The following is a 15,422-nucleotide window of genomic DNA, read 5'->3' as shown; positions in this document are numbered from 1 at the left end:
GCACTTAAACAGAACTTACTTCAAATCCCTCCTACCTTCCCGCAGTGTCTAAATACCCACATTCTACTTTGAAGACAAAGAACTTGTCCCCAGTTTACCCTTTCACATCTTTCCACCTGTCTCCAGCTTGCCTTCACCCAGAGGCTGGCCTGTATGGCCTAGGTCAGCAGGCTCCCATCTGTTGGCTTCTGGTTGGGTTCAGGCCCTGGGAGCCCCAGCAGGCAATTAGACGGGAGGATGTGAGGTCGGGACACTTTCCCCTCTAGTGTCATCCCCATGAAGCCACCGGGGCTGGCTGTCTCCCTTGACTAAAGCTCCTTGCTCCTCATAAGGTAGCATTCTCTTAGCACTCTTGTGGCTTCCAAAGCCACTCTTTCTCCTGGCTCTTTGGACCTAGAGGTGGCAATGGCTTTACTGTTAATAACCTTGGTTGATGAGTCATCTTTTGTAGTTTCCCTATATCACTTCCTCTTCTTTAAAAAAATTTTTTTTTCTTTATTGATTTTTAGAGAGGTAGGGAGAGGGAGAGATAGAAACATCAATGAGAAAACATCGATTGGCCACTTCCTGCATGCCCCTCACTGGGGATTGGGCCCCACAACCTGGGCATGTGTCCTGACTGGAAATTGAACCGGCAACCTCTTGGTTCATGGGTCAGTGCTCAACCACTGAACTACACTGGCTGGGCTCCCTCCCCCCCTTAATTAGACCCTTTGTTAAACTCCCCTCAAATTATTCTTATGTGATTTTATGATCACTATCCTTTTGGGACTCTGATATATTTTTCCATTATGAAGCCCTGTCTTCTCTGAACTCTCACAAAACTTGGTGTTTATCCCTTTGAAGGTAGTGTTCTTTTGCAGATTACATTATTTGCATACATGTTGTAAATCTGTCCCTTACTGGACTCACTCACTCAATGTTAAACGAATGGCTGAATGGCAAGGGCACAAATAAGGATATTATTGCACCATTTCAATTTCTCTTAAACTTGCTAATCTGTTACTGTTATTTTAACTAAAACTAAAGTTCTTTCACATTAGGGAAAACATCTGCTTCACTTCCTCCCCTCACTCTAGTCAGTAATGTGTTCTGATGGTGTGTCTCGTGTGTTGCAGGCCGTTCTGTGTAGAGCCATCTGTTGGAACTCTTAATGTGGGAGAGTCCATGCAACTGGAAGTGGATTTTGAGCCACAGACTGTGGGCAGTCACAGCAAAAGACTTATTGTGTATTACGATACAGGTATGCATTATTCTTTATTAAAATTTCTACATGTTAAGAAAGGTTGGATGGAAAATATGATGAAGCAAAGTAGGAAATGGTTATTTTGGCTGCATTAGAGTAAGCTAAGATCTACAAGGTAAAGAACAAAAGATTGAATGCCTCCAACAGAAATAATGTTGAGGCAGATATAAATCACACCTAACTGGTTTCTCCAATGTGTAAAAGACAGAGAAATACAGGGCTCAGGAAGGAACCTATACCCAGATGTCACATTAGTAGATTGAGGTTATTTATGAGTAAATGGAACTTGAAGGTAACTTAATATCCCATGTGTTTTCCATTTGATTTATTGCTGCATTTGTCTAACATTTGAAAATGTAAACCTCAGTTCAGAATGGTCTTGTGTGTGCTCACTAGTCCATATAAGATCCAGTTACTTTAATCCTTAAAATGTGCAAATGTATCATTTAACGTCTTTCTTAAATATAAGACTGTGACTATTGCCACAGCATTTTCTTGAAGGTCACACCCTGCATAATGATGGAAATTATTCATTGTTTTTGTAGGTATTTAATTGATGGTCATGTAGACTACATGTACAATATACAAGTATCCAAAGTTGGTTTTCAAATTAATATTTTACCATTCCCATTTATTATTTCATGTCCTCATTTCCTTTGCATTTCTTTTTATCCATTCTCATTGAATGATCCAGATTGTCTGCATCAGAAAGGCATTGTAGGGAGAAAACAGAAGTGTACAGCCAGGGAAAGAGCAACAGATGACATTCAGGTCACAGTTCAGAGTTGCTGGCTTTGTGGATGCATAGCTGAGCAGGACAATTCAAGCCATTGCATAAGGACACGTGGTTAAGTGATTCTGGCTGTACATTGTCCAATATAACAACACATAACTAGTGGCAAAGTTTGTATTTCTTATCTTTTAGTTGGCCATAATTAACTGGCTACTAGCAAGAGAAACCTAACCTGAACTAGCTTAAGCAAAGGCAGAAATTTAGGCCCACGTAACACAACAGTGGAAGGTTAAAAGCGCAGCTTATAGACTGGCCGGTGTGGCTCAGTGGTTGAGCATCAGCCCATGCACTAAGAGGTCGCCAGTTCAATTCTCAGTCAGGGCACATGCCCAGGTTGTGGGCCTGATCCCCAGTGGGGCACGTGCAGGAGGCGGCCAATTGATGTTCTCTCTCATTGATGTTTCTATCTCTCTCTCCCTCTCCCTTCCTCTTTCTCTAAAATCAATAAAGAAAAAAATTTTTTAAAGCACAGCTTATATCTCATGAGGGATATTGATTTTTCCAAAGTAGTTGTGCCATTTTACACTCCCACCAACAAAGCGCGAGAGTTTCAGTTGCTTCACATCCTTGCCAACACATGGTGTTGTATTGCTCATTTTAGATACTAGTGGTGTAAAGTGATGTCTTCTAGCGGTTTTAATTTTCATTTCTCTAATGATTAATGATGTCAAGCCCCTTTTCATGTGCTTACTAGCCATTCATATATCTTTTTATTATTAATTTGTAAGAGTACTTTATAACTTCATATTCTGCATACTAGTCATTTGTCAGATATATGTATTGTTAATATTTTATTTCAGTATGTAGCTTGCCTTTCCATTTCCTTAATGATATTTCTTAATGAGCAGAAATTTTCTTTTTGATGAAATCTACATTAGCAGTTTTTTTCTTTTAAGATTAATGCATTTTGCCTTCTTGCTAAGAAATCTTTACCTTCTCCAAGATCATGAACGTATTCTCCTACGTGTACTTTAAGAAGGGTATTAGTTTTAGCTTCTATGTTTAGGTTAATGATTGATCTTTGATTTAATTTTTGTGCATATGTGAGGTAGAGACCATGCCCCCCCCCCCCCCATATGAATTATAGGCTCTTCTCCATTCTGTTACCTTGTTCTGAAATTTCAATTAGTTACTCTTTATTCTATTACTTAATCTATTTTTACTCTATTATTTGTTCCTTTTAACCTCTATATTATGTATTCTATTTCTTTGCCTCTATAAACTTCTCTGGATACTTCTTATCCATTCAATAATTTACTCTTCAGTGAAGTCTCATCTGCTGAGTTTTAGTTTTTCAATCATAATTATTTTCACTTCCAAAATTTTATTTGTTTCTTGTTAAATCAAAATGCTCTCTACTCTTATTTTACAAGTTTTCATTTTATTTTAAAAAATATATTAAACATATTTATATTCTGTATCTGATAATTCAAATATATTGTCTTCTTGCTTGTTTATTTATTTCATTTGTTATTTATTGTTTCTGATGGTTTTCAACCATGTTATCTGTAGAGGAGGGAAATTATCTTTTTTCCTCTACCCCTCTAGGCTTTTTGGTTGGGCCCTGTAACAAAAGATAGATTATCAAGAGAAAAGCTTACTGATTTATTTAATGCAATTCTTATGTGACACAGAAGACCTGAAGAAGTGGTTAAACCTGAGTGTTTTTAAGCTAAGTTTGATGAAGAGTGGTCAGTTGTAGGGAAAGGGGATAAGACAAAAAAGGGTATGAGCCGTATGTAATAAACTTGAGGAAACAGAAAGGCCCGTTTGCTCAGATTCCTCGCAGTGTCTTTGCAGATAGGACGCTCCTGTGTCCAAGTATAGGAGATCACCCCTCAAATGAGGGTCTTATGACCTGCTTCAGGGGAAAGGCAAAAAAACCCTTCCTGCACCTGCCAGGGTGCCATAATTTGTGCTAATGTGTCCCAAACCCTGTCATATCTTATGCCTCTTTGTGTTTTGTAAATTTTGAATTTAGCATTTCCACTTTGGGTGAGCCCTGGACTTTATCCCTAATGACTAATAATGTTGAGTATCATTTGATGTTTTTGACCATTTTTATGTCTTCTATTTTCAAGTGTGTGTTCAAGTTTTTATCCAATTTTTAAAAAATAGTTTGCCCCTTTGCATTGACTTATAGTTGTTTTATGTTTTCTCAACACTAGTCTTTCAGAAATAATTGTTCTGAATATTTTCTCACAGTCAGTGGATAATGTTTCTAATTTTCTTAAGAGAGTCTTTTGATTAGCAAAAGAATTTAATTTTTATAAAGTACACTTAATCATTTTTTTCTTTTATAGCTAGTGTAGTATTTTTTTTCTAATTTTATTTCTAAACTTTAGTGAGTATATCAAAATACAGTTGAATTTTATATTGATTTTTTATTTATAGACCTTGGTAAATTAACTTATGAATTAGCTCATGGTTTATCTGTAGATTTTGGAGTTTGTGTATACATAATTAGGTCATCTGCAAGTAATAGTTTAATTCTTTTTCAACACTTACACCTTTTATTTCTTATTGTGTCTTGCACAGGTAAGGCCTTCAGTACAATGTTCAATGGAAATGATGGTAGTAAACAACTTTCTCTTGTTCTTAGTCTCAGAGGGGAAGTGCTCCGGGTTTCATCATTTAGTTTGATGTCTTTAGTGGATACTCTCTATCAGATTAAGAAAATTTTCTTCTATTTCTAGATTTCTTTTAATCTTGAAAATGAGTGTTGAATTCCATCAATTACTTCTATATATGTTAAGATTATTATATATTATTTCACCTTTATTCTTCTAATGCAGTAATTGATTTTCAAATACTAAATCACTGCTATATTCTGGGATAAACCTTAGTTTAAATAGGATTGTTTTAATAAATCACTGGATTAGATTTTCTAATAATTTGTTTGAGAGTTGGCATCCAAATTCATATGAAAGATTGGCCTATAATTTTCTTTTCATGTAATACCCTTGTCTTTGGTCTTAAAAACAAACTGGTCTCCTAAAACAAGTTGAGAATTATTCTCCTTTTTTATTCTCTAGAAAAGGGTTTATGTTTTTCTTTAAGATTCTTATTATTTCTTCCTTAAATGATTAAAAAATTCATTATTCAAGCTATCTGGGCCAAAAGCTTGCTTATTTATTTATTTATTTATTTATCCAGTTTCTCAGTAGATATAGATATAAGATTTTCTATTTTTCCTTCTGTAATTTTGGTAAATGTTTTCAAGCAATTTTCCTATTTAATCTAAAATTTTTAATTTGTTGGCAAAAATTTGTTTATAATAACCACAATCTTTGTAACATCTGTAGGGATATCTCTTCTTTCATTATTGATATTGGTAATTTTGTTCCTCTCTCTCCTGTTTTATGTCTTAATCTGTATTGTGAGGGCTTTATCAGTTATATTAGTTTATTCAGAGAACCACCTTTTAAATTATTTTCTCTATTTTTCATTTCTTTTCAATTTTACTGATTTCTGGTCTTTATTATTTCATTTCTTCTACTTTCTTTAGGTTCAATTTGTTACACCTTTTTGTTGTTGTTGTTAATCTTAAGAGTGATGTTTGGAGCATTTATTTTCAACCTTTCTTACTTTCTAATACATGCATTTAAGTCAATAAATTTTTCTCTAAGCCTGAATTTATCATCAGCTTGTGTTTTTGTTTTATTTTCACTAACACTTAACTGAAAATATTTTAAAATTTCCATTTTTACCTCTTCTTTGACCCACTGGGGTCTTCTTTAGCAGTGTGTTGCTTTATATTCAAACATTTGGGAACTTTCTAGTTTTCTTTCTTTTTTTTTTCAAATGATTTCTAGTTGAGTTCCACCAGTGATAGAAAACAAATTCTATATGACTTCTATTCTTGAAATTAGTTGAGACTTATATTATGGCCCAGAATATGTTCCATTTTGGTAAATGAGCCCTGTGCACTTAAAAAGGATACATGTTCTATAAATATCAATTAGGTCAAGTTTGTTAATTGTGTTGTTAAATCTATATCTCTACTCATTTTTTTTCTCCTTGTTTTATTAGTTATTGGAAGATGTTATTAAAATCTACAACTATAATGGTAGATTTGGTATTTCTCCTTTCTGGTGCTATCAATTATTATTTTATATATTTTGAATCTATGATACTTGATGTGTACACATTTAGAATTATTGTAACTTCCTGTTGAGTTTGCCATCTTATTGTTATGAAATGTCTCTTAATTGCTAGTAGGGTTTCTGACATTAAAATATACTTGATCTGATCATTTTTGTTTAGTACAGCAGCTTCCTCTTGATTAACGTGTGGATAGTATCTTCTCTTCATCCTTTTTCTTTCAACTTTTTTGTGTCCTCATATTTATAATGTGACATTTGGAAACATCGTCAGGTTGTTGTTGTCTTTAAATCCAGCCTGAGAATCTTTGTTTTTTGTTTTTTTTTTATCCTCACCCGAGGACATTTTTCCATTTTTTGTACAGATAGATTGGGAGGGAGAGAGAGGAAGAGAGAGAGAGAGAAACATCGACATGAAAGGGACACATCGAGTGGCTGCCACCCGCATGACCAACCAGGGCCGGGGACAAACTGCAACCGAAGTACGTGCCCTTAGCAGTCTCTCCGGACCGCAGGCCGACGCTCTAACTGCTGAGCCAAACCGGTCAGGGCGAGAATCTTTGTTTTTTAACTGTACTATTCAGTCCTTTTATGTTGAGTGCAATTACTGATATGCTTGATTGGACTCTTCTGTTTGTGAAGTAATTGTTACCATTATAGGGAAATTATTAGCTGAATTTCAATGAAAGCCTTTGTGTTATTAGTATTGATAGTAGTGAAAGTAAAAAAAAATATGATTGGTAATAAACTCAGTCGGTTTCTTACATTTCTTCCATCTGGATCTTTATGTCTTTGTGAGGGGTTATTTTGTTTATGATATGTTTTATGTTCATTTTGTTTAAGTTTTATTTATGCTAGCCCTATAATTACTTATTGGGAAAAATTTGGCTTTAGAATTACAGTACCTTTGGATCACTGTGCTGCAAGGTTTAGAACTAGGGGTTTAGAAAAGCACAGTCAATCTTTTTGCTCTCACTAATATAATTAATTGTTGGTAAATATATTAAATAAATTATACTTAACTATCATTTATCTTTATCTCATTCTTTTTAATATTTTGGGTGGTATTTTTAATACATTTGACATATGAGTACTCTAGTATATGTGTATAATTTATAAAGAAACAAGTCTACATATGTTGTTGGTATGATGTCAAAAAATTTTATTTGAGTTTTGAGACCAACAAGTCTTAAAAGTACTCATAGATCAATAGAATCAAAACTTGAGACAGACTTCATTGACAATCTATTTCCAGTCCTTAAATTTTACAAATGAAAAACTGAAGCCCTAAGAAATTAAGCGGCTCACCCAAGGTCACATAACTAGTCAGAAGAACAATTAGAACCCAGACTCTCAGCAGTGCTTCTCCCACCAGAGTGGACCCTCTCCCACCAGAGTGGACCCTCTCCCCAGTCTCTCATATTACTGCATTTGCATTTTTACTCCCCTAATCCATTGACTTTGAAATGGAGTTGCTTTCTCCCAGTGGCCCTCGATCTGGATTTTATGTAAATACTTGGATTGATACCATACTTATATTTATAGTCCTGTACTAAATAAAATGAATTAAAAATTAATCATACATGGAGAAGTTGATTTTCATACCCTAAGGTTCTGGTGTCAACTTTAGTTCATGCATAAAGTCATTTTCTAAAGATTGAGGACTCTGAGATAAACTCTCTTGTATGAAATAAACAGCTGATAAGCATAAGCTTTCATCTATATTATGGGTTATTAATGACCAGAACCTATAACCAGCCTTTCATTAGTGAAAACCGTAATGACTGCCTAAACACAATTACTCGTGCAGCTTTTTCAAGCAGCCATGATCATTGGTTCCTCATCTCCCTAAATAAACATCTGATTGAACTTTCTGCAGCTGTTTGAAATATGAATTGATTTGAGGAGGGAAGTTTAGCATGGGCTTTTATTCATACTTCCTCAAACTATGTTCCAGAAGGAGGAGGTTTGATACTCCTCACAGGAATTACTCAATCACATTTCTATAAAAGATGTGTTTATGCCCTTCCATTGGCCCTCCACTGGATGTTCTTGATTAAATGCAGCCAGGAGATTTCGCTTTTCAACAACCAGAGTTTGAACCAGTGTTTTAGAAATTAAGGAGATTGAGTATAAATTTCACCAGTATCTAATTATATTCATTAACGTTTTCTGGAACTGGAACTCTGCCTCCTTTCTTGCTGTGTTCGCCCTTCTGTCATGGAATGAAGTTTGTTTAGGCTATAGCTTTTACCCTAGAAAGTTTGGTTATTTTTTATTATAGTCTAAAACTGAGAGAACTGAAGTAACTTTCTACATTTGACAAAGAAATCTTCCAAAAAGGTTAAGAATACAATCACTCAAGACTACATTGGTAACAACAAAACAGATAATGAGTCAACTAGTTCTATCATTTCAATAAAACTGAGACATGAAAAGATTGACTATTAAGAGATAAGCAAATGGTTAATTACTTAAGTTTTGCATTTTTCAACTGGGTATTGAGAAACAATGAACCTAAGGGTTCAAGGAGATATGAGTATTCAGAACAGGCTTTAGAAAGAGACATTGTTATTGAGCCTTTGGTTACTTGAATGAGCACTAGAAGTAGAAGCTCAGCATTGTTTTTTCATCAGTGCCTGGCAAGGTTGCTGTCATCTTAGAGGTGACCTTCACCACTAGCATAATCAGGATATAGAGCTAATGCACTTATTCAGCATTTTATAAAGCACTGAGTTTCTTACTGACGAGGAGATATTTCAATTCAGGAGTTGGAAAGTAGGCTTTTCCCCCAAAGGTGTGATGATATATTATTATTAAATATATAAGCAATAATAATATTAGTACTTCACAGGGCAGCTTTATGATCATTTATATATTTTGCTCCAATGGACCATAAGGAAATCTTTTCTTTTTTTCTTCTAAAAGCCAACAAAGAAATATCAAAATGTAATGTAGTAAGTAATCGAGAGTGATATGATATCTTGCAGTTGAAGATGCTAAATTGCACGTATCTGAATATACTTATGCAGACTTACCTGCGTGAACTTTGTTTCAATTATGTGATTATAATATTATCAATGTGTGCTGTTGTAATTAGAAAATCTAACAAAACATAGTTGTTATAAAAGAAGCAAATGTTTTAACATGGCTTAAAGGCAATGGATATATTCCTTGATCTAGTTTTATTTTTCTTTGATTCTTATTCCATAGCTTAGGATAAGGAATAGCAAAAGTTAGAACACACAGATGGTTAGGGATTGTTTAGGGAAGTGGAATGAGAGTTGCATAAATTTAACAGGAAGTAAAGACTCTCATGTCATTAGGTGTTAGTATTTAATGGGACATTAGAGGACATCTCTTTAACTCCCTTTATTGTAGAGATCAGTAAACATTCAATAACCATATATCCAAGTAAAGCTGGAACTTGAGGCCAGGTCTTTGGCATCACCTGAGACCGGCACCTTTTCTATAATCCTACACTGCCTTTCATGCAAATTAGAAATACTGATTTTGACATTGCCACTGATGTGCTGGGTGAGCTCAGTCAAGTCCCAATATTTGTTTCTTAAACCCTTGAAAGAGCACTTCCAAAGAAGTTTGATTTGGCAATTCACTTGACTGGTGAATTTGATCCTGCTGTGACCAAGAGATGAAAAATACTCCATCCATCAACTTGTTAGTTCCCTATAGTAGTGATTTTCAACTGGTGTGCCTAGGCACACTGATGTACTGCAAGAATTTTTAAAATATGTAATACCTGTGTAGTCAGTCAGGGGCACTGACCTCTTTTCCCGTAGATTATCAAATAAAAATAGGACAACAGGCCCAGCTGGTACAGCTCAGTGGTTGAGTGTTGACCCATGCAACAAGAGGTTGCTGGTTCGATTCCTGGTCAGGGCACATGCCCAGGTTGTGGGTCAAATCCCTAGTGAGGAGTAGGCAGGAGGCAGCCAATGGATGTTCTCTCTCATTGATATTTCCATTTCTCTCACCCTCTCCCTTCCTTTCTCTCTAAAATCAATAAAGAAAAAAAAATTTTTAAATATGAAAACAGCCAATACAACAATAACCATTCAGTGGAATGAATAAAAATTATACCTAATTTTTTTCAGGTCAGCAAAAAATATATTTGTTGGTGTGCTGCAGAATTTTAGTAATTAGTTTATGTGTGCTGTGAGATAAAAAAGGTTGAGAATTGCCACCCTAGAAAATCTAAGTCTCCACTCATATATTTTTTAAAGTACCCTCTGCTGTCTGAAAGTACTGAAACCACAGTGTGAAATGTATTGTGTATACAGCTGGCTTCACATTTTTGGGTAAGATTAGTTTTGTTCGTATTTGTTTTTACTAGATTGATAGCAGCAAAACTGGCAAGAGGTAATGAGACCTTTCACAAAATATATCTTTACCAGGACATAATAAATGGTGGCTAATCTCATCTACAGTAATTGCAGTATTCAACCCCAGAAACCCAAAAGAAACCATTGAGGGAACAGGCACTCCAAGGACACAGATATGCTGAGGCAAAGCAACCTTACTCATTCTTGTGGACATAACACCTCCGTCCTATCATTCTTCTAAGTAGCTGGGGCTGGGCACCCCTTTTAAGTTTGTCTTCATGAAAATAGGTATAAAAAGCAAGTACTTCATCAGCTCTTGGGATAAGACAAAAGTTATTGTTTTCTTCACTTTGTGGATCTGATGATTTTTGGAAGATAGTGGTGAAAAAATATATTAGATGGTTCTTGGAAAGAATATAGTGGCTCTTGCTGTGTTTCTGGGAAGAAACAGTTTGCAGTGAGCAACTCAAATTGATGGCATTAGTCTCTGACCCTCTAGATTTGTGTGAAATAAGTTAATCCTTGGATCTTTTCCTTGATGCGTTTTTTTAAACAATGAAATACGAAGTGATCAAAAGTAGGTTTGCAGTTGTGAATAAACGAAACAGATTTATTCTTGTATTATTATTTAATCTTGTATTTTGTATTTTTCCATAGGAACAACTGTAAACCTAATTTTGCCCACACCTTTATTTCAAATACATAACTACAAAAGCACAGACTTGATGTAATCAACTACCATTGTATTGAACATATCTCAGCATTTTGCTATATACATTTCTTTCAGATGTTTTATTGTATGGATAACTGAAATTATTATAGATTTGAAGTCACCTTGTTAGTCTTTCCTGGTCTAATATCCATGTTTTAGTCCTCAGAGGAGCTGTATTGGGTGCATTTGTATGCCAGTCCAACATATTTACTTATCCATAAACAATATATGGTATTGTCTCAAGGAGTTTTAAACTTCACATAAATGGTATCATACTGTATGTACTATTTCCTAACTTGACTTTTCATTCAACATTATGTTTTAAAGATTTAAACATGTAGATATATATAGCTCTCATTCATTTTAACTAATGTAACATACTCCAACATGTGAAAATTTATCTCTTCACCTATTGAATCTTAGCTGCTCCTAGTTTTTTGCTATTACAAACAATGCTACAGTGAGTTGTATATATTCTTGTGCAGCTGTATCGTTGTCTCTAAGGATAAATGTCTAGAAGTACAATTGATAAGTTATAGGGCAAAGTAATCTTGAGCTTTACTGGATAGTAAATTGATTTAATCAAGTGGTTGTGCCAATTTGTATTTCTATCAGCAGTCTATGAAAATTATTGCCAATATACTGCCAAAACAGCATTGTCAAACTGATTTATGTTAATCTGATGGTTATGAAATGGTATTTTATTTCCCTCATTACTGGTGCTATGTAGACGCGTCACAATTTTCCTGAGGTCCTATGTTCCCTTTTTACATTAAAGTATTGGATAAGTGATATATTTATATATTAAAAAATTAAAGAAATATTTAGAAGTATATGTCAAAAGATGTTATTTCCACCCTCCCTCATCACCTATCACCCCCCCCACCCACTCTTATTTTATTGGTTTCTTGTATATCCTTCCAGTGGTTTTTTGCAAATAGATGCAAACATGAATGCATACTTATATTCCCCACATATACAAAATAACATACTATATAAATGTTTCTAACCCTTGTTTTTTTCTACTTAATAATATATCCTGGAGGTTTTTCCATATCGCTGTATGCTCTTTCATACCTGCATAGCATTCCACTTTTAGGTATAGCACATATTATTTAACTGGCCTCCTATTGATGAGTGTACTTTGGCTAGTTCCACTCTATTGTGATTAAAAATGATGCTGTAATGAATACCCTTGATCTTGTTCTGATTCATCTATAGAATAAATTCCTCAGTGTGGGCCAGAGGATTAATAGTTTTATAATTTTGATAGATATTTAGATCTGTGTCACCAAACTGACTCCATGAAGAATGGTACCATTTTGTATTCCCACAGCAGTGTGTGAGAGTGCTTTCTCCCCTTAGTCTTGACAACAAATTGTGTTCTCAAATTTTTGTTTTGTTTTGCCAATCTGATTGGTGGGGGGGATGGTATATAAATACATCTTTAGTTGTACTTCTTTTATTATGAGTGAAGTTGAGCATCTGTTAATACATATAGGGGACTTTTGTATTTCCTTTTTTGCAATTCTATCCCATTCTTCTATTGGATTGCCTTATTGATTTCTAAAATTTATTTATATATTTGGGGACTTAATCCCTTTGTCTCAAACACAGTTGTAAATATTTTACCCATTTTTTTTGCTTATGAATATTTTTGCCATGCAGAATTTCTTTTTTCATTTTTATGTAATCACTTTTCTAATATTTTTTTAGAGGGTTATGGATTTCAAGTCAAAGTTAGAAAACTTTCCCTCTAAAGTTATCAAAAAGTTTTCCTATATCTTGTTCTACTTTTATTGTTTCTTATTGAACATTGAAATATTTTATTCATTTGGCTTTTATTCTGATGCTGTTTTTCCATATGGCTACCAAATTGTTTAAATAGCAATTTTTTTTTTACAAAGTTCATCATTACACCAATGATTTGAGATATTGTCTTTATAATATAATAAATTCCAATATGTATTTGGGTCTGTTTTGACTTTTTATTCCATTCCACCTATTGATCTGTCTCTTCATACTATTTTAATTACTGAGAATTTATACCATGTATTAATTCTGTCTATTCTTATTTTATTGAGTTTTTTAAATAAAAATGCATTTTGAATTTTGTTAGGTTCTTCTTTAGCATCAGTGGAGATTACATAATTTTTCCCCCTTAGATCTATTCCACATTAACAGATATTTTATTTTATTTGCATTTATATTTATATTGTTAATCCTCACCCAAGGATATTTTTCCATTGATTTTTTTAGATAGAGTGGAAAAAAGGGAGGGAAAGAGGGAGAGAGAGAAAAACATAAATGTGACAGAGACACATTGACTGGTTGACTTCAACCAGAACTGGGGATTGAACCTGCAACCCAGCTATGTGCCCTTAACTGGGAATCGAACCTGAGACCCTTTGGTCCTTGAGTCAACACTCTAACTGCTGAGCCAAATGGCCAGTGCTTAACAGATATTTTAATTGTAATTTAAGAATTACTAATTTTTTTTATTTAGGATTTTACATTGATATTTGTTTTATCTTCGTCAGGTTATAAGAACAATGTTATACTGAAAATGTAATGTTGGAAATTAAGAATTAATTGCATTAGTTTAACAATAGAATAGGTACAGCAGAAGATAGCATTAGTAAACCTGAATACAGGTCAATAGAAAATACCCAAACTGAATCACAGAGAGAAGCACAGAAGAATGAGGGGAAAAAAGAACAAAAAGCAAAGACCATGTAGATATGAGACACAGTCAAAATGTCACCATGCCTATAATTGGAGTCTTAGAAATAGAGGGGAAAATGGGATAAAAAATATTTCAGGAGATAGTGGATGTGAATTTTCTAAAAATGATGAATGACATTAGTCCAAAGTTCACAAAGCTCAAAAAACTCTTGGTGGTACAAATACTTCTGAAAACCAAAGCAAAGAGAATATTATAAAACTATTCAGAGAAAAAAGACAGGTTACCTTAAAAGGCACACTAATAATACTAATGGAAAACTTTTCTGCTGAAATTATAGAAGCCAGAAGCCAAATGACATTATTCAAGAGCTGAAGGGGAGGGGGCAGCTGATTTAGAATCCTTAACCCATTGAAATTATCCTTAAAAATTAGAGACATTTAGCAGTTGAGTGTCAGCTTGTGGACCAGAGTGTCCCAGATTTGGTTACCTGTAGGGGCACGTACCACACACACAAAGAAAAGTAGAGACAAAACAAAGACATTTTTATTTTTTATTGTTTTTAATTAATTAATTTTTGTTACAGATGTTTCTCCTCCCCCTGCCCCCACTGATTACCCCCTCTTCCTCCCTACCCGCCCAGTGCCCAGTTTTGTTGTCCATATCCATTGTTCATGCATACATGCATATAAGTTCTGTGGTTTATCTCTCCCCCCTCAACCCCTCTTCTGGGGATTGTCAGTCTGTACCCCACGTCCACATCTCTGGGACTACCCCATTTGTCAGACTGTTATGTTCATTATATTCCACAAATAAGTGAGATCATATGATACTTGTCTTTCTCTGTTTGGCTTGTTTGGCTTAGGATGATACTTTCCAGGTCCCTCCATGTCATCTCAAAGGATAAGAGGTCTTTCTTACAGGTGCATAGTACTCCATTGTATATATGTACCACCACTTTTTTTATCCATTCATCTACTGATGGACACTTGGGCTGTTTCCAGCTCTTAGCTATTGTAAATAGTGCTGCTATGAATATGGGGGTACATATATTCTTTCTGATTAGAGTTTCAGGCTTCTTAGGATATATTCCTAGTAGTGGGATCACTGGGTCAAACGGAAGTTCAATTTTTAATTTTTTGAGGTAACACCATATTGGTTTCCATAGTGGCTGCACCAGTCTGCATTCCCACCAGCAGTGTACTAGAGTCCCCTTTTCTCCACACCCTCGCCAACACTTGTTTGATGATTGTTGATGGCAGCCATTCTGACAGGTGTGAGGTGATACCTCATTGTTGTTTTAATTTGCATCTCTCTGATGATGAATGATGTTGAACATTTCTTTATTTGTCTCTTGGCCATTTGTATGTCGTTTGGAGAGGTGTCTATTTAGTTCCTCTTCCCATTTTTTAATTGGAAATTAACCCCTTATCTGATATATCATTGGCAATTATGCTCTCCCATACAGTGGGTTGCCTTTCCATTTTGATGGTTGTTTCTTTTGCTGTGCAGGAGCTTTTGAGTTTGATGTAGTTCCATGTG

General features: G+C 34.6%; 1 protein-coding gene across 1 annotated transcript in view; it reads left to right on the top strand.

Moving 5' to 3' along the window:
* The window catches only part of HYDIN (HYDIN axonemal central pair apparatus protein), a 404,418-nt gene that overhangs the window by 65,851 nt on the left and 323,145 nt on the right, over positions 1-15,422 (top strand). The window contains exon 7 of the mRNA XM_036274275.1: positions 1,119-1,243. Coding sequence (XP_036130168.1) covers positions 1,119-1,243 — 125 coding nt within the window. The remainder of the gene's footprint in view (positions 1-1,118; positions 1,244-15,422) is intronic.

Source organism: Molossus molossus, unplaced genomic scaffold, assembly GCF_014108415.1.
Source record: "Molossus molossus isolate mMolMol1 unplaced genomic scaffold, mMolMol1.p scaffold_m16_p_21, whole genome shotgun sequence".
Lineage (NCBI taxonomy): Eukaryota > Metazoa > Chordata > Mammalia > Chiroptera > Molossidae > Molossus > Molossus molossus.
The sequence above is the reverse complement of the archived record's forward strand: the minus strand, read 5'-3'. Positions and strand labels throughout refer to the sequence as shown.